The sequence below is a fragment of the Gopherus flavomarginatus genome, chromosome 20 (genome assembly GCF_025201925.1).
Source record: "Gopherus flavomarginatus isolate rGopFla2 chromosome 20, rGopFla2.mat.asm, whole genome shotgun sequence".
NCBI lineage: Eukaryota > Metazoa > Chordata > Testudines > Testudinidae > Gopherus > Gopherus flavomarginatus.
The window spans coordinates 18,325,645-18,345,176 of record NC_066636.1 but is presented as its reverse complement, the minus strand read 5'-3'; the positions used below and the strand labels follow the sequence as shown (position 1 = coordinate 18,345,176).

Below are 19,532 nucleotides of genomic sequence, written 5' to 3'. Positions count from 1 at the left end.
TAGCAGGGCCCTGGCTGGCGCAAGGGGTTGTCGTGGGGCTGGAGAACCTGCCGCCTCTCCGGTTCGAGCCCTGCTTCCGTGAGCTGAGGGGGGCCAGGTCCCACCTGGCTCCTAGGGGACCTCTCCTTGCACCTTCCCCAGGACGAGGACCCTGAGCTGAGAGACCAAAGGACTTGGTGAGCCATGGGCACCCATCTCACCCGCTGCAGGGCCTAGGCATTTCAGGAGGCCTGTATTGTTGTGGGGTGCCCCTCGGCCAGGGCCTGCTTTGCTGCTCTTCAGAGACAGCAGGCGTCTGTGCCTCCAGGAGCTGTGCGCCCTGCCGATGCATCGGGCCCCTGGTGCCGAGGTTGGGAACTGGCCGGAAATCTTTCTGTGCAGGTGCAGGGCAAACCACAAGGGTTTCCACGGCAGGTGTGTGAGCACCCTCCTTCCGCCCAACCCTTCCCCTGCAGCCAGGCACACGGAGGGTGTCTACTGAGCTTCGCCATGCACACCATCAGGGAGGCAGCGCTGCCTAGGGGTCAGCTGAAGGGGCTGGGCGGCAGGACTCCTGGATTCTAGTTCTGGTTGTAGGAAGGGAGTGCGGTCTAGTGGTTATCGCAGAGGGTACTATGAGTCAGTACTCCTGGGTTCTAGTCCAGGCTATAGGAAGGGTGTGCAATCTAGTGGTTATTGCAGAGGGTACTATGAGTCAGTACTCCTGGGTTCTAGTCCCGGCTGTAGGAAGGGTGTGCAGTCTAGTGGTTATCGCAGAGGATACTGAGAAGCAGGACTCCTGGGTTCTGTTCCCAGCTCTGTCTGGGACTTGCTGTGTTACCTTGGGCAAATCCCTTTCCTGGGCTCTGAAGCTCCATCTCCCCACCTGTAAAACAGGATGACATGGGCCTCCCAGCAGCTGAATGCACTTATGCTTCTCCTTGGCCAGACCTGGTTAGAGCAGAGCAGAGACGGTTGTCGTTGCTTAGTCTGTTGTCCGTCATCTCCCTGCCCGCTCTGGTGCCTTGCAGAGTCTCCACTCGCCCTGAGCTTGCCAGGGAAGCGGCTGTGCCTGGGACTGTTGATCTGGGTCTGCGGCGTTTCCCGTATCGCTGGCGCTCCAGGGTTAGACGTGCTGACTTGATTCCCACACCGTGCCACGGCCCGGCCAGGATCAGTGCACTGTGTATGCCAGGCGGCGACCGTGGGGGAGCATGAGCAGCACAGGGAGGATTGGTATATAAAGAGCTGTGGCCCTGGAACTCCATGTAATTCTCTAGGCGAGAACTGGAGGGATTTTAAAGGGCTGGGATTGTATTTAGTATTTTTTCAGTTACTCCATTTGGACCAATAGTGGTGTAGATTTGCCTCGCACCCAGTAAAACCCATGTTAACCTCTGATACCTCCCCCCTGTCTATAAAACCCTAGTTCGTTCCATTCGGTCTCGCTAATATTCCAATGCATACAAAATTCTTCTCGGTTCCCTTGACTCACCCTGTTGTGTTGAACGGCTGCCACGTTCCACACCAGAGGTGGCCGCATTGCAGCGCCGTCACACGCCCAGAGTTCCTGAAGTGTGCTGGGCTGCAGGGTGCTGTAGACAGGGCGGCTGCGGTGCTGCCGTTCACGTCGGGGCAGGTGGTTTTCCCTGTGTCACTGAGGCTCCGGGATGCAGAGCTGAGGCACTGTTGTGTCTCGCGCCTTGGGCTTGATCCGCACGTGGGTTACCTTTTCCTCTACTGGTGGAGAAAAGACAGCACGCAAACCGCACAGCCGCTCACCGTGGCCCCGCCGGCCTCCACGTCCTCCCACCCTGCCAATCGGTGTAGCAGCTTCAAGCCTGACACCGCTAACAGCTCACCACATGGCCAAGCCAGGGCCATGGGAGCGAAGTTGATGATTCTGCTCTCTGGGCTGTGGCTGGAGGGAAAGCAGGTCACAAAATGACACCAGAAGTTGGCGGGGGGGAGGGGCGGAGGGGAAGATGTGTGTATCTATATAAACACATGATTTAGTTGGAGTTGGTCCTGCTTTGAGCAGGGGCTTGGACTGGAACCCCCTGAGGTCTCTTCCAACCCTGATATTCTATGATATAAAAGAAGACTTGGTTAAATTCACTGAGGGATTGAGGCGCCTGTGTTCTGCTCCTGACTCTGGGAGGGGAATGCTTCCTAGTGGTTAGAGCACGCTGCCAGGAGCCAGAACTCCCGGGTTCTCTCCTCAGCCCTGGAAGGGAAGTGATTAAAATAGGGCAGCTGGGAACCAGAACTCCTGGATTTGTCTCTTGCCAGCTCTGGGAGGAGAGTGGGGGGCTAGTGGGTAGCGCCAGCGACGTCGAGTCAGGACTCCTGCACTCTTTTCCCTGCTCTGTACAAATGATGGAGTCTAGAGAGGTTTGAGAGGGGAAAGCTGGAAGAAGACCAGAGGCCAGGTATTCTGATCGTAGCTTGACCTCACATGTTACAGGGCAAGTCACCCCCCCCACACACACACTTTGTGCAGCGCCTCAGTTTCCCTAGTTTTGAAATGAGGACCCTGGTGCCCAGTGCTTAATTTGTGCCAGAGTTTGCCAGGGCTGAGCCCCAGCTCCTCTGGGCCTGGCAGTTCAGAGCCCAGCACATCTGGGCTTGGCAGTTCAGTTATGAAGGTAAAACATTTGCTTGAGCCCTGTAGGGTGACCAGATGTCCTGATAAAATTGCGACCGTCCTGATATTCAGTCATTTGTCCCGCATCCCGATGGATGTATGGTCAGGACGCCATTCGTCCCAATATTCTGGCTCAGGGCTTTTTTTTTTTTTTTTTTGCTTCGGCGGCACTCTGGACCTGCCCCCCATGTGTCTCGATATTTTGTTCATGTCATTTGGTCACCCTAGAGCCCCGGCACCTCTTCTGTTACAAATCAAGCACTGCGGGCGCCGACCCACGGCCTGGGGGCTGTGAGTGTGTTGGGAAGAGCCCTGTGCTGGAGAAGGGGGCACAGGTTTTAATGCAGGAGAGAGTCACGGGCTCTCCCCGGAGAAGCACAGGCTGGCCGGGCCCAGGGCTCGAACCCCCGGCCGTGCCACCCCCCTCTCCCCCAGCCCTTCGCACTCAGCAATGGAAACTCGGCCTCTTGTGGCTTGTGGCTTTGGAACTTTCCAGTCAGCTGCCATTGGTTAGCCCCAGTGCATGGCGGGGGCCCTGATTGGCCGGGGGGGACGCCTGTCAACCGGTCTTGCAAAGCCACCTGTGCTGGCGAGGCTGCTTTCTAATGCAAGCAGCCCTGGGCAGAGCATGGCATCCCAGGCCCCGCGCTGAGCTCCCCAGCTGGCAGCCAGAGGCAGGTGCTGCTGGTGCCCTCCCCAGCCGAAGCCGCCCCGCAGAACCGCTCGCCCCGCCGGCACCATGAGAGGTGAGTGGTTTTGGGGGGAGATGGGAGATAAAGGGCCACCTGGAGCAGCGAGCTGGCGGGCTCTGAGCTGAACAGCCCTGGTGTGTGGCACAGACGCAGCCCTGTATGCCTGCCTGTGGCGGCGAGGGGGGGTTATGGCCCAGGGCTGGCAGGCGAGATACCTGGGTTCTCATGCCCTGCTCTAGCAGGGAGCAGGGTCTAGTGATTAGAGCAGGGGAGATTGATGATCAGGACTCCTGGGTTCTCATGCCCTGCTCTAGCAGGGAGCAGGGTCTAGTGGTTAGAGCAGGGGAGATTGGTGGTCAGGGAGCAGGGTTTAGTACTTAGAGCTGGGATGTGAGAATCAAGGCTTCAGGTTTCTCTTGGCCCTCTCTAGGAAGGTGTGGGATTTGGTATGTAGCAGACAGGTGGCGGTCAAGTATCCTGCCAAGATTGTCAAAGGGGCTAGTGATTTTGGGAGCCTGACCTGACACACTGTGACGGAGCTGGACTCAGACCATTCAGGAGAGCTGCTCCATGTAGATTAGGCTCCTTTAAGGGGCTCCCCGAATCAGTAATTCCTTTTGGAAATCTTGGCCCCTTGTTCCTTGCTCTGGGAGGGCAGTAGGAGCTAGCAGGTAGTGAGTTAGACAGTGGAGGCTGGGAGTTAGGACACCTGGGTTCTGTCCTTGGTTCTGGGAGGGGAGTAGGGATTAGTGGTTGGAGCAGAGTGGAGCCAGGGAGTCAGGACACCTGGGTTCTGTCCCTGGTTCTGCCACTCGCTCACTGTGGGACCTTGAACAAAGCACAACCCCTCTCTGTGCCTCAGTTTTCCCATCTGTAAAATGGTGATAAAAGTCCGACCGGCTCGCTGCGGGGTTATTGCGAGGCTGAGTCGATTTGCATTGGCAGGCCGTTTTCTGCCCCTCAGACGGAAGGTGCTATGTACGATTCCCATCCAAAATCTTCCTTCAGGTGGGGAAGACCTGGCTCAGGGGTGAAGTGAGGGCTTCTACCAGCCACAACCCATCTGAATGCAGCTTTTCAGAGCAGCTCAGGGTGTCGGGTGCGTGTGGTTGCCGAGTCTGTTTGCCGACATGCATGCTAGGGAATGGTGCTCTGACTGGGTGGCAGGGCTCTGGCCAGATGTCCATGGGCTTCTGGATCATTAGCATCCCAGAGGGGTCATGGTCCAAATGGACCATGAAGATCGAGCTCTCCCCTCTCACTAGGGCTGAGGCACGGACGGCAGGCTTGGCGGCTACCGATTCTATGCCTTTCTGCACCGCCCAGCTGGCTGTTTGACAAGACCTCCGTCTGTCACTGCAACCACGTCCCTCATGGCCAGAGTTCCCCCTGCAAACTGGATCCTGATCTCAGTCACCCCCGCTGTGTAAATGTTCTGGCCATCAGTGAGGTCACTCCACATTGATGCAGAGAACAGCATCCGGCCTGTCGGGTTCTGAAGCTGGCGTTTGGAAGGCGGAATGTAAATGGTTTCCCTAACCAGGACGTCCTTGCCTCTCGGTTCTGAAAGAGCCACCCCAGCATCGTAACCCACGCGGGTTCCCGAGGAATTCTCATAGCAGGGAACTATGGACCGTCCCTGAGGTCTGCAGGGTTGGAACAGCTGGTCTGCGAGGTTGGAGCTGCACATTATCTGTGTGAGATAATGTGTCTTGTGTGTGTGTGTCTATCTTTTTGTCTTTTTTATGTGTGTGTGTTTGTGTTTTATGTGTGTGTCTTAGTGTGTGTGTGTCTAGATTAACAATGTGTGTACTTGTGTGCGTGTGTCTGGATTAATTGTGTGTGTATTTGTGTGTGTGTGTGTGTTTGTGTGTGTCTTTGCTTTTGTGCGTACGTGTCTGTGTTTTGATATATAACATGCCTGTGTGGGTCTGTCTGCCTGTCTGTGTCTTTTTTAATATGTGTGGGGACCTTGTCTATGTGTGTCTTTGTGTGTGTGTTTATTTGTACATCTTTGCTGTTGTGTATGTATGTGTGTCTAGGTTTCGATAGATAATGTCTTTGGTTTCGTGTGTGTGGGGACCTTGTCTATGTGTGTCTTTGTGTGTGTGTTTATTTGTACATCTTTGCTGTTGTGTATGTATGTGTGTCTAGGTTTCGATAGATAATGTCTTTGGTTTCGTGTGTGTGTCTGTCTTGGTCGTGTGTGTGTGTGTGTGTGTCTGGATTTATCGTGTGTGTATTTGAGGGGGGGTCAGGGCGCATTGCAGCAGCTGAACCCATCTAAAGCTGTCCCATACAGCGGAGTTCCTATTGTGTCGATACACCGCTCCTTTCTCTTTTTCATTTCAATGCGGCTTGGCTTCCGGTCCTGTTCCCCCCCCCCCCCCCGTTCAGAAGGGATACGTGTCAGTTACATGCGTGTCACCCCCGACTGTGGAACAGGGGGGTGCCAGGGTGTAGATCAGCCTGCAGAAGTATTGAGGGCGAGGCGGGGAGCCCGGCTCTAAGCTGGCTTCAGCAGGCCTCGCAGCTTTAGCCCGGCTCTGAGCAGTGACGGACGAGTCCCCGGACTCCCCTAGCCCTGTTGGCTAATGAACAGACCGAAAGGCCTGGAGAAAGTGGACAAGGACAGAACTAGTGTGATTGCCGCCCTGGCAGGAGCGCAGCACCATAGGCTGGAGCCGCTGTGCTTGTGTCCCTAGCGATGCCCGGTGCTGAGCAGAGCTGAGCCAGCAACCCACGCCTGGGAGCAGGGCTAGATTTTTAGAGAGACTGGGGTGGGTGAGGGGGCACAAGCAGCTGGTATGGCTGGGGGGAGTCGTGAGGGGAGCTGTGGGGGGGGAAGGCATGAGGACCAGTGTCCAATGGGTGCGAGGGCACATGGGAAGGCGTGGGGTGGTGCAGGCACAGGGAGCTGGTGTCAGGGGGAGGATCTGAGGGGGGCGTGAGGAAATGGGCTTGTGAGAAGCAGAGGGGGCAGAGGCATGAGGACCTGGAAAGGAGGGTGGGTAGCCTGGGGGGGGCCACAAAGGTGTGAGGACCCAGTGTCGGGAGATCGGAAGCTGGGGAGTGAGGAGCTGGGTCTGGAGGAAGGCTGTGGGAAGCTGAGGGGGTGGGTGCAGGCACCTGGGGAGGTGGGAAACCTGAGGGAGGGGTGTGAGGACCTAGTGTCGGAGGGGGGGAGTTGGAAACCGTGAGGGGGGGAGGTGCGAGGAACCAGTGTCTCAGTGAGGCATGTGGGAAGCTGAGTGGGGGGCACAGACATGGGGACCTGGTTGGGCGGGGGGAATGTATAGGAAGCCTGGGGGGGGTTCAAATGCGAGGACCTGGCGGGGGCAGGTTGTGTGGGAAACTGGGGAGGGCATTGACACGAGGACCTGGTCTGGGGGGGGTGTGGGAAGCGGGGAGGGGGGGCGCAGACCCGAGGACCTGGTGTGGTGGGGACATGTGGGAAGCTGGGAGGGACACAGGTTGCTAGGACCTGGTGTGGGGGGGCCATGTGGAAAGCCTGGGGGGGGCACAGACGTGAGGACCTGGTGTAGAGGGGCCATGTGGGAAGCGGGGGGAGTGCGCAGATGTAGGACTTGGTGGGGGGAGCAGTGTGGGAAGTTGTGGGGGGCTCAGACGCGAGCACCTGGTGTGGTGGGACATGGGGGAAGCTGGGGAGATGCAGATGTGAGGACCTGGCCGCGGGGAGGGCATGTGGGAAGCTGGAGAGGGGTTGCAGATGGGAGGACCTGGTGTGGAGGGGGCTGTATGGGAAGCAGGGGGGGGCACAGACACGAGGACCTGGCCTGGGGAGGCCGCACAGATGCAAGGACATGGTGTGGGGGAGGTGGAAAGCCTTGGGGGCGGGGGCGAGACCGAGGCCAAAGTTTTAAGCATTTGCGTACCTGACTTTGCAGGCCTCAAAGGGCGCTGATTTCCAGGGGGGCGGAAGCTCAGCACTGTCTGAAAATCAGCCCCCTTTACAGTGTCTCAATTGGGGCCCAGAAAACGAGGAACCGCCTTTGAAAACCTCGGCCTAGCGACCTGACCACACGGTCTCCCAGGAAGACTCTGGGAGAGCCAGGAATTGAGCTCAGCTCCCTCAAGTCCCAGAGCTGCACCCTAGCTACTGGGCTGTCCTGCCTCTCCGTTGAATTTCTCAAGGATTTAGGCAGCTGATTTTGGCAGCTTCTTTTGCAAATCCCGAGCTTAGGATCCTCGAGCCAGATAATTCCCTCTCACCCTGGTAACTCCAGTGACCTCATCCCGTAAGGAAGTATCCCATAGATAACAGAGACATGGCGAGCCCCTATCAGGGCACTGATTCCATTTCCCTGCTGTGCGTGCTAGCCCCCAGCTGCTGGGGATCCTGCTTCTCTTCCCTTTGTTCTGTGGTTCGGCACGCCACCCTGTGTGAACCAGGACCCCCCATAGTTTAGAGGGGCACTTCCGGCTTCATGCCCTGATGCTGAGTCTAAGCCCAGGACTGGAGATCTCACCCTCGCACCACCCGCCCTGAAAGGATCGGGCCGTTGGCCCCAGGGGAACAAATATCTCCTCACCCACAGAACCTTTAATTCCCACCCAGGCTTCCAGCCTGTTCTTCCATCACTGACTCTTCAGGGACCTTTTAGACTCACTAGGCCAGATGCTGGGCTGATGTGAACTGGCGTCGCTCCGTCTCAGTCACATTAGCTGGGAGGGATCTGCCCCATTCTTGTCAATGGGGCGATGCGGATTGACGCCAGTTAAGTGGCTGGCCCATTGACGTCAATGGAGCGGGGCTGTTTTACTCAGGTTGAGGATCTGTTCCATTGACTCAGTGGAACTAACTGAGGATGTGGCCCATTGACATCAAAGGAACTACGTCCATTTACGCCAGCTGGGGTTCTGGCCCAGCACGTTCCATTTTCACCTCTGTGCGAGTGGAACAAATGGTCTAATTTAAGACCCCAGTGAAATTGTATTGAGTGTCCGATGTCACGCCCCTTTCACAGGCTTTTAGCAGACCCTAAAATCGTGTAAAATTAAAACATCCAAAAAGAAATTAACAAAGCTAAAATAGATAAAGGAATGGCCCACATAGAGCAAGTGTAGACACTACTGAGAATGCAATCCTGTTCCTTCAGCCCTCGTCTGAGCTCAGAAACGCTCCGACACGACAGTCTCTTGGCAGCGACCTTAAGCCGGAGTTCAGCCCATAGGTACTTGAAGTTCCAATCCTACAGCAAGATCTGTGCAGGGGGACCCTGTACCCAGGCGGGTCTGGCCAATGTTTGTGATCTTGCTAGTTTGGCAATTTGTCACATCCATCCCCCGGCCCTGATAACTCTTTCTTGCGCATGACGGAGGGAAATCTGATGGTTTGTGTTTCTAAATGCGTTTGTTTTTTGTTTGTTTTTTTTTTAAGATGAATTTAGGGGTTTGAAACAATTTAACTCCTCTGGGGAGGATGGATATCTTTGTTCCTCTTTGCCCCACGTACACAGGGCTGACCACTCCTCGGGCTGCAAATACTCTGTAGAGCACCTTGGTCCTGAGAAACCTGTAACCTCATCCCACTTCCCCACCTATGATTATGATGCATCTGACCAAATGGGTATTCAGCCACGAAAGCTCATACTCCAAAATGTCTGTTAGTCTATAGGGTGCCACAGGATGCTCTGCTGCTTTTACAGATCCAGACTAACATGGCTACCCCTCTGCTACTATGATTTCTTTATATTTCAATAGCATCTCATGGCCCCAGTCAAGATCTGGGCCAAACTGTGATAGGTGCTCCACGAACACACACAGAGAGAGACAGACCCTGCTCGAAGAGCTCACGGTCTTTAAATAGACAAAACAGTCAAAGCGTGGAAGGGGAAACTGAGGCACTGATCTGGGAAGTGACTTTCCCAAGGTTTCATAGGAAGTCGGAGGCAAAGTAGGGAATAGAACCCAGGAGTCCTGGCTTCCAGTCTGGCTCTTAAGAACAAAGACCAGGCAGCCTCTCAGAGCCTGGAATAAACCCCACGAGTCCCTTTCTAGCTCCTGTCGCTCAGAGGCAGGAATGGATCCCAGGAATCCTTTCAAAAGAGCCCACCCCTGCCAGCCACCAACAGCTTCCTGGCCCATTGTAGAAGTCAAGGCGGGGCTGGGTTTTCTCTCGGCTCTGGGTTCAACCAGATGCCCCAGCTCTGACTTGGCTCAGCCCACCTGAGCCAGAGACCCTTTGCCCCTCACCTTCTTGCAGCCACTGCCCGTGGAGGGCCCTGGCAGCAGGCGAAACGGAACCTCGGGGTGGGAGGGGAAGGTTGTGGGTTTTCTGCATTCGATGCCACATGTACAGGTTAGTGCTGAAGAGATGGAGGGAAAGTTGCTGATTAAGGTTTTTTTTGATCTGCGGAGGGACTGTGTGGTCTGGATCTCTGTTCATCTCCTCTTTGCTCAGTTCATGCGCTGCTCCTAGGCTGGGGCGGTCAAATGTGTCAGCGCCTTTAACTGCACTGGCCAGAAAAGGCAAAGCAAGAGCTGCAGAAATCTCTGATTATCAGCCCAATGGGCTCCTTCCTTCCTTCCTTGGTTTGTGGCTAGTGATGCTCGGCAGTCAGTAGCCAGATTCCCCTTTGCAGGAAGGGGCATTGTCTTTTAAGGCAGTGGAGCTCTGTGGATTTGAACCTCCTCCCCCTGCAAACAGCAGTAAAACTATGGCCAGATTCTCCCATCTCCATTGCTTGGTTAAATTCGTTTGAACTGCCCCTGTTTACGCCAGCTGAGGGTCGGGCCTGGGCTGGTTTCGCTAGTGTGGGATCAGAGCCCTATTTACCAACGCAGTCTTCCTCCCCACCTTGTCTGCCTGCCCAACTGTTGTGGGAATCTCCTGCGTCCCTCTGCCACTTGCCGTCAAAACCGATTCCAGGCCCACTCTCGCCTGTTGCCGTTCCTTTGATGACATAACTCGCCCCACTCCACCGCGTGTGTCTGTGGGTGGCAGGAGATGGTTTCCTGAAGCCGTCTGAGGGCGTGGGAGCAGCAACCCCGAGTAGAGAGGGCCTTAATAACAACCGTGGGCTGCTTTTCAGACCCTGCTGTCCCAGGACCAGGACACCTGGGTTCTATTCCTGGGCCCTGGGGGAGGTTGCCCCTGCATGCATCCATGTCTCCACAAAGATGACACCCAGCTTCCCAGGGAAAAGCTGTGGAGAATCACCCAGTATTTTTCGTTGTCCTTGCCTCCAAATTCAGTCTGGATTCCGGTCCCCGTGGGGCAGTGGGTGATGGAAAGGGTCAGATGCCCCCAGTTTAGCCCACACCCTTCCATCTATCTGGGCTCTTAAACAGCTGCTGCCTCCCCTGATTCTCTCACGCCTCTCCCTTAAGCAGCCACCTGTCGAGTGGGCTCCAAGGGCAATGAGCAGCCCGAAGCCAGAGATTCCTAGAGGCCAAAGGCAGGGAGACCCCACTGAGCCTCCTGCAGTCCACCCTCTCCAGGGCTTTGGCCCGTGCTTCCGTCAGGCTCCCGGGCTGTTAGATGTTCCCAGCAATTTCCAACCGCTCAGCCCCCAGCAGCATCCCAGGAGAATAACACTGCACTGCGGAGAGGGAGCCCCTTAGAAAATCTGGTTTAGTGTTTTGTTCTTTGTTTTCTTCCCCCTAAACTTCTGGTGTGTGTTGTATACACTTGGGCAGAGTGAATGCGCTACTGTCAGAACCACAGACCTGAAATCAATCCACCAAGCAAAGGGATTAAAATGTTTATTCTGTGTCTGTGGCTGGGACTGCTAGTGCTACCGTAATACACCTAATAAATAATAATGTACAGCGCCCAGCACAACTGGGTCCTGGTCTGTAACTGGGGCTCCTGAGTACAGATAGTGTATGAGGAAAAACTAGCTTATCAGTTTCTGCTCCCTTACATTTACTCACCCGATACCTCCGCTGGGCTCTCAGCCCACTTCATGCCTCTCTTAAAAACCGTTCCAATTAATAATTGTCTACTCCAGTAATTTGTGTGTTTAGAGTTGATGAATTTAAAAATAAAAGACCTCAAACCCCACTCCCCCAGATGCAGACCTGACCTTGGCTTTCCCTAGATGCAGCGACTTACAGGATCTCTGTAAATTTCAGACCCCTTTTTTCTTTCCAAGAGCCTTTTGAGAAACAACAGGCCAAATCCTTAGCTGGTGTGGATCAGTGTTGTTTCGTTGAAATCAAGGTAACAACCTGCTCTATACACTCTGAGGATCTGACCCAAATCCTTTGCTTCAAGATGTGTTGGGGTTTTTTTCAATTCATGTTTTGTGTTACCAGAAAGAAAAATATTGCAACTCATAATAATGTTTCTAAGTGTGTCCCAGGTACTCATATAGTTTCAATAGAATCACTTTGACGTTTTGCTTGTTGCATGTGCAGAAAATGGGGAGACATCAGGGTGGATTGATTTAAATAGAAGTGATTTAAATCACCATGTTTAATCAGAGGTTTCAGAGTCGCAGCCGTATTAGTCTGTATCAGCAAAAAAGAACAGGAGGACTTGTGCACCTTAGCAACTAACAAATTTATTTGAGCATGGTTTAAATCAGCAAAGAGGAAACCTTAATTTAAATAATCAAATTTAATTGTTCTTTGTGTTTGTCCCTTTCAGTTATCTTCCTAAAGATTCTCATTGGTTAGTAACCATTAAAGCATGTTGCTTTGCAAATGAATGTGAATTTCACACTAAATTTGGTGCTGTTTTAGCTAACCAGGAGGCTACACTATATCTACACACATTTATTTAAGCAATTTATTTATAGCACATAACCTAGTTTTATTCAAATTTTTAATTTTTTATGATGTTAGAAAATGGTGACTGATGCCTTTCTCATTTACTATATGTGTTGAATTTTTCATTCATTATTTGAATCAAGCTGTATATGGATGGAAATTGCAATTCAAACAAAACTGCATAAAAGCAACGTTTTCCATTTTTTTAAGTTAGTTAAATAAAAATACCTCTAATGTGCTGGATTCATAAGAAACAAAATAAGTGAATCAAAACGTGTTTTGTATTTCAAACTAACTGATTTTCCTGAAAGATTTTAGAACTAATAGAGTTTGTCCTCTCACATCTTAGCTTTTATTCATAGATTGGAAAAGGGAAAGACAAGCTTTCCTGCTTTGTCAGGTCTCAGTTGGTTTCTTAACTTTGAATGAACTAGCCATTGAATTAGCTGAATAAACTGAAATGATGGAAGTGTTCTCTCTGCCTGTGCTCAAGAGGTTGCTGCTATCAAAAGCTAATTTAAAAGTACTTCAAACTCTGGTTGCAGGCACTTAGCCGGTAACTTACACGAGTTCAGTGGTTTGACTTTCTTTAAAATTTGACAGGTGCTTACTGCTTAATATTATTTTCTGCATTTCATTGAAATGATTTTAATCGATTATAGTGAGCATAGGTCTTAACATAGGTGCAAATTTATTTTTAAATAGTTCACTTTAAAAACAATGTACCTGTCTTTACTTTAAATTTAAAAATATGATTTTTAAAGGGTTTTTTAAAGTCACTGATTTTTGTCCAGCCTGGGAGCAGGTAGAACTGGAACTCTGATGTTAGGACCCGATTCTGCATAGCGCTGAGTGCCTTCAACTTCCATTGAAGATGTTTTGCAATCTTTATAATTATGTGTATTGTGGTTGCACTCAGGAGCCCCAGTCATCATAGTACTAGGTGCGGTGCTGAGACAGAACACAAAGATGATCTGAGTTTTGAGGAACCCATCATGGTGAGGCCATGCCACACATTTTCTGCCTGGGGATTGTAGCGTTTGTGGTGTGGTTTAGCGCGTGTGTAACCCAAGAAGTAGATACAGCTGAATTCTGCCTTAGCTTTGGTAGAATTTCCACTGATCTAAGAATTCAAAGCTCTTAGGATAACTGGTTCCCAGACTGCATCTTCTTTGTTGTGTGGTTTTCTCTTAATGTTGTGAATCCCAATAACCATTGTAGTTTCCTAAAGCCAAAAATAGAAGTGACTAAACTAGCTAGCTGTGCCCCAAATCAGGGTATTTGAAATGTTATTCTGTAGTGAAAGCAATTGTAATAACGTAGTTTGAACTGATTTGCGAAAGTGATTTCATCTCCTGTGATCAGTTAACACAAATATATTTAACTCTTGGGCAAAATGTAGTTTCCTTGTCAGTGATAATTCAAGTCTCTTATCTGAGGCGCTGAGAATATAATGAAAGTGTATTCATCGGGGGAGAGTTTTGCTTTGAAGGGAGGTGATAAACAGATACAGACAGAGAGAAGAATAAAGGATGGTAGCAAGAGCTGAGGTTTCAGAGACTATATTGATGCGTTGGGTTCTTCAACCTGAAACTGCTTTTAAATTACATCTCTCTTCCTTTCCCACATTTCAATTAGTGATGCCATATTCAGATAAATACTCAATATTTTTTTTTCCAAAGCCTGTCAGTTGTCAGGGTGGGACAGAGAGGAGTGGGGTTTGTAGGAGTAAGTGAAATATCATGATTGTCTCTTTAATGGGAACGCATATTTTGTCAAATTTCATCTCCAACTACATGTGTATTTCCAGCTACAGCTCTTACAGTAGAAGTCATGTTAAAATCAGACATGGTATGATTTGGATGAATATGGGCTGCAAAAGATTTACAAGGAATAGTTCTGCAAGCCATTCTTTCTTTCTTTCTTTCTTTCTTAGAAATGGTAGCGATTTGGGGCCTGATTCTACCTCCTGGCTAGACCAGACTAGACCTCTAGCCCCACCAGAATCCAAATGTGCTTGGAGACTAATTTATTTCTGATGCATGATTTTACCTCTGCAAACAGGAAATAATTATATTCTCCCCTCCAATGTAAAATGCGTTGAGGTCTATGGATGAAAAGTGCTAGGTAAGAGCTAAGGGTGGTTGTTATTATTTCTTTATATTACACACAGAGGACGTGATGATGTGACTTCTAGAATCAGAGTCCCCTGGGATCTAGTGAAATTATTTAAGGTCTGGTGACCAAATGATTTAGTGGATTGATTAGATCTGGTGATTGAGAAGGGAGAAATGAAATAGCAGGGTTATAGTGTAAGAGTAAGGAGTAGATCTACAAGAATGGGTTGAACTCTGGAAAACATGCCTGAGAGAGAAAGAGAGACTGAAGAAGCTCAATCTACAGTTATTTCATTTATCCAAGAGAAGATTAAGAGTTATCTTGATTATGGACAACCTGGGGAAGAGATTTTTGATTGTAGGTGGTTGGTTAATCTAGCAGAAAAAAGCAGAATTAAATCCAGTGTCTGGAAACTGAAGCTAGACGAATTCAGACTAGAAATAAGTGCACATTTTTAACAGGGAGGGTTACTAACCACTGGATCAGTTTACCCAGGGCTGTGGTGGATTCTCTGTCTTGTAGAAATTCTCGGATCAAGACTGGGTGCCTTTCTAAAAGATAAGATTGAGTCTTTAAGGTGCCATCGGACTCCTCGTTGTTTCTAAAAGGTAAGGTCCCGCTCAGTCAGAAGTGACGCAAAAGGTCAAACTAGAATAGAGGATCATAATGGTCCTTTCTGACCTGTAAAAGCAGCAAAGAGTCCGGTGGCACCTTATAGACTAACAGACGTATTGGAGCATGAGCTTTCGTGAGTGAATACCCACTTCATTGGATGCATGTAGTGGCCTGAACTCTATGCAAACTTTAGCTACTATAGCCCGATCCTGTGACTGGGGGAGTCAGCCTGGCTAGGTTTTGTGGCACAGTTATAGTTTTCCGTGAATGTGGAGGCTGGGAGGGAGGCGGGGAAATGCGTTTGCAGTAACGGGTTTGAGCACAGAGTGATTGTTGATGCTTCGGCATGGTTCTGAATTCTTTTCAGCAAATTGGGAACCTGATCCTATGGAGGGCTGAGCTTCCTGATCTCAGAATGATAGGCGCTCAGATACTTTAGTGATTGATCATTCCAAGTCACTAGAGAGAGAGAAGCAAGTCAGTCAATAATAAAAGAAACAAATTAACTAACTTTTTTGGAAATGGATCCTAGAGATTGCTGCATTCTCAACCTGAATTCTCTCTCTAGGAGACCTAGTGTGTGTGTCTTGCCGGACCATTGGTAACTTACCTATTTTGAAATTGACTAAGGTCAGGATTTTCCAAAAGACCCCAGCACCCATTTAATTATTATCATTTTATTTCAATTGAAACCACAATTTTAAAAAATGCCCCTGCAAAATGGCTCTAAAATTAATTAGTCACAGTCACAAATGGTTACTACCCAGAGGCAAAATTAAACAAACTTCGGGCACCAAAAATATTTAAACAGCAAACTAAGTGGCTATATCTTCAGTCAAGGTCACAGTGTCGGGAGCTGAGCCCATGAAAATCTGGTTTTGTATGTCATAACTTTTTGGGTTTCTTTTTTTAGTGTCTGATTCAATCTGTTACTGAAATAAACCTCTGATCTCGGTCAATTCATCTCTCGCCTTAACTGACTGAAGATGTTTATATGTGTTCAAAATCCCAAAATTAATAAGATGGAACAAATAAGACATAAAATCTTTTCGCTTCTTTCCAAGAAGTATTTCAAATCGGCATCAATCAGAAATGTTGGGACAGTACAAAAATATCCTGAATGTATATCTTAGCCAGTTGCTGTTTAATAACACAGCAGAATGCTGAAAGCTGACTTTGTTAACTTTCTATGTTGTGAATAAATTTCATTTTCACAGAATATTTGAGGATCTGTTAGTGGGGAGAACTATCCCAATGGTCCTTTTCATTCAATTACAAAGACTAATTAAGTCCTACTCAAATCCAGCAGGTATCAATGCTAAACATCTTTCTAATTAGTGTAGTGCTTAATGTAAATTTTAAAAAAATGTTTGAGATGCAAAATAAAAAGAAATACTCAGAGGGAAAATGAGATTCCTAAATATGCAGTCAATTTCACAGTAGTGAAGCAGTGTTGTATTAATTAGAATATGCTGATTATTAAAACACTTTATTTAAGAATTAAGCAGATCCATATCTTGTGCACGGTTATGCAGTTGCTTTTATTTTAGCATAAATGAGTTTGACTTTATAGAATAATTATCATGTGTTAATTAAACACCACATCATGGTGGTTTAGCAAGATACACATCTGTCGGCTCTTCAATCCTCCATTGTGTTCAAACATCGGTTTGTTTAACATCAATTGCTTTTTGATGATAAGAGACTGTGAACTGTTTGATAGTGAAGTTTCACAGTCAAACCGAAGCGACTCTTAGACCCTCTGAGCAACGGCTATGGAAAAACAACACGATCTAGCAATTACTATGAGCTATGTACATCTTTCTTGTGTATAGTGGCTGTTTAAAAATTCTTTGGGCCTGATCCTCAGCTGATGTGATGTCAGCCTCGCTTTATGGGCTCTGGGATCTGGCTCTTAATTTCTAATTTGTGTGGAATTTAGAGTCAGATTTTCAATACAGTTGATCTCCTATAGGTGCTGAATTCTGGAAAATTGAGTCTTTATTTTGGTGCCTAAATAAAAGCTGAGGTCTTTTGGGGAAATCTCTCCCCTATTGCGGGTGCGGACCACTTGAAAATCTGCCCCAAAATAAATGCATGATCCTGCAGCGTTGAAACTTGAATTTAGTAAGAGAAACAGCATCGTTCTAAAATGTTTTTATTTTAAAACAGTAAAACATCTTCAGCTGCAAAGGCACAACCGAGACTTTTGTCAAAAAGTAATAACTGTGCCGCTCCCTTTGCATGTAAAAGGAACAGAAAGGAAGGGTTGAACTTTAGAGCAAGATGCTGGATTGATCAGACACACGTCCTAGATAAATGAAAATATCTCTGTGTCAAATACACAATGGAAAGTAGATACCGCTGAGTGCTGTATCTCTCTGCCTATGTTAACAGCAGAAGCTTAAGAAATGTGCAGTCTAATTAGCATGCTGCTTCTCTCTTAGCCCAGGTCTTCACTTCAAAATTGTCCCAGTATCATTTAGGTTGGTTTGGAGTGTGATTGACTGATTTGCGTGCTTGCAGATATAGTTACATCAGTACAACCCCTAGTGTGGATGCAGTTATACTGGTATAACAGTACCTTTGGGATAGCTTTTTCCTCAAAATGGTGCAACTTTCTAGTGCAGCCAAACCTGTAAAGTCTTGTCATTTTTTATGTGCAAAATTCTCTTGGAATTTTTTTCCACTGTCCGCTTGTTTCATCTGTTTTCTGTTGTGAATTTAAAAAAAGCTTTCGATTGGTTTGTTAATTTTATGTATATTAAATCTTGCATTGCCTAAGCAGGGACAAAACTGAAACAGACGACAAAAGTCCTGTAGATGGTATTTAGTTGATGAATGAGGATTATTTTGGGTAACAAATGACCTGATTTTTTTTCAACACCAGCCCAGTGTATAAAGCCAGGCAATCGACTCCTTTGTGAATATTAATGTTGTGTCATTTTTCAACTGTAATATGATGCCCAAGCTCCCCTTTATTCCTAATTTATCTGGATTCAACATACCTCTAAGTTTTATTTTAAACTCTGTCTAATCTAGTTTATCTACCTTGTCTATCAGTCGATCTGCCCGCCTGCCTGTCTAACCTGTTTTATCTTCGTATCCCCCTTTGCCTTGATTTCCGGGTGCCTTTCACATAACACCAATAGCGTATAGCTGGGTCTCAGTAGCCTTTCTCCATTTTTCGTTGTCAACATCCTGCTTGTAGCTCGGTTTTGGGGGCAATTTTTTTTTTAAATTTAATTTCAACTTTTAGCTTTGCTGCAATTTTATTTCAAAACTGTCAGTAACAAAGACTTGCGAGAAATAATAATGGTGTTGAGTGACCCATCTGGGGGCCAGATATTTAAAACCAGCTTGGCACCCACTTAGAGACCAAAATGACAGGCCGGATTTTCAGATGTGCTCAGTAGATTGGATTTGGAAAATCAGCTGCTCGGAAAACCTGGCTGTAAGCAGGTCAGTGGGAACTGGGGACTTCAGAGTCTGAGTATGACAGTGAAAGAGGTTGCGTACAGCCAGGGCTATCAATAAACACGGACCCTAAACTTGTGGTTTTTTGCACAGCCGACCCATGGGAGGTTCCTTACCCTGTAAAGTGGAGAGGGGGGAGGTGGCTATTTGACTTCTTTCTGCAGCCCGTCTTGTCTGCCCTGACTGGTTTGGCACCTCCAGAACAACACCTGTCTGAGGCACTGTCTCAATCTCCAAACCTAAACTAAAAACAACCCCAATCTTTTTAAGTTGAGGGGACTAGGGGGGGAAAACCCAGCCTGAGACACCGCCTCCACGTCTAGACCCTGTGGGCTTGTTTTCGAAGCTGTGGGTCTCTTGGGGCCCCCAGATCTCGGGATCTGCTTTGTTCTGCAGACACCCAGAAAGCTGAGTAACTAGTTGGGGGTGTGGAATGTGCCTTGACATCGTTGTGAGTTCATAATCGGGTGTTTTCAGTTTGATTAATGTGGGGAAAGTGTTAACGAGTCATCCCGCCCTTGTGGATGCTCAAACCCATTCCAATAAGTCACTTTTACTCAAACAGCCCGGCCCAGGCCCCGCACCAAGTTATTGTGTGCCGAGCAAGAGAAGTAAAAAAACCACCTTGTGAGGCTTCCTTGCAAGTGTCCCCATCGAAGTGTGCAAGGGAGAGCATTTTGCCTGTCTCTCCAGCTTGGTGACACTGAGAGCACATGAGTGTCAGCGGGGTGGCTACACCACTGGAGAGATCTGCCGGAGGGTATCGCAGGCTGCTTTCTAAGGCCAGTCCAGGTGGCAGAGTTGCAAACGGTGCCTCGTTAGGTCACAGCCTGTCGTCTTTGCTGATTTCAGGAGAAAACAGTAAAGACCCCTCCCCATGCTCTTATCTAGATAACAGAGCTCTTCACTAGTACATCTCAAAGCCCTTTCCAAAGGAGGTCAGGATCATTAGCTCCATTTTGGGGAAACCGAGGCACGGGGAGGGGAAATTGCTTGCCCGAGGTCACCCAGCAGTAGTGCTGTGAATAGACCCCAGATCTCTTGAGTCTGAGAGTCTGTCTACGCTGCAGTCTGAGGCGTGACTGCAGCACGTGTAGGCATATCCCTGCTAGCTTTGATCTAGCTGGCTCCAGTGCCAACAGCAGGGAAGCAGCACAGGCTGTATAAGGGTGCTGGGAATCCTGGGCACGTCCTCAAGTGGTGAGCCCATGCGTCCAGGGCTTCGTCGCTGCTGGTATTCGAGCTGCTGAGATCAAAGTGAACCC

At 48.9% G+C, this 19,532-nt stretch overlaps 1 protein-coding gene across 2 annotated transcripts in view; it reads left to right on the top strand.

Annotated features, from left to right (window-relative positions):
- The window catches only part of RORC (RAR related orphan receptor C), a 67,450-nt gene that overhangs the window by 23,134 nt on the left and 24,784 nt on the right, over window positions 1-19,532 (top strand). The window contains exon 1 of one of the 2 annotated variants that reach the window (XM_050930634.1): window positions 3,312-3,372. The exons of the other annotated variant lie outside the window; for it this stretch is intronic. Coding sequence (XP_050786591.1) covers window positions 3,366-3,372 — 7 coding nt within the window. The 5' untranslated portion in view covers window positions 3,312-3,365. Of the gene's footprint in view, window positions 1-3,311; window positions 3,373-19,532 lie in introns of those variants that run through there. 2 annotated transcript variants of the gene reach the window in all.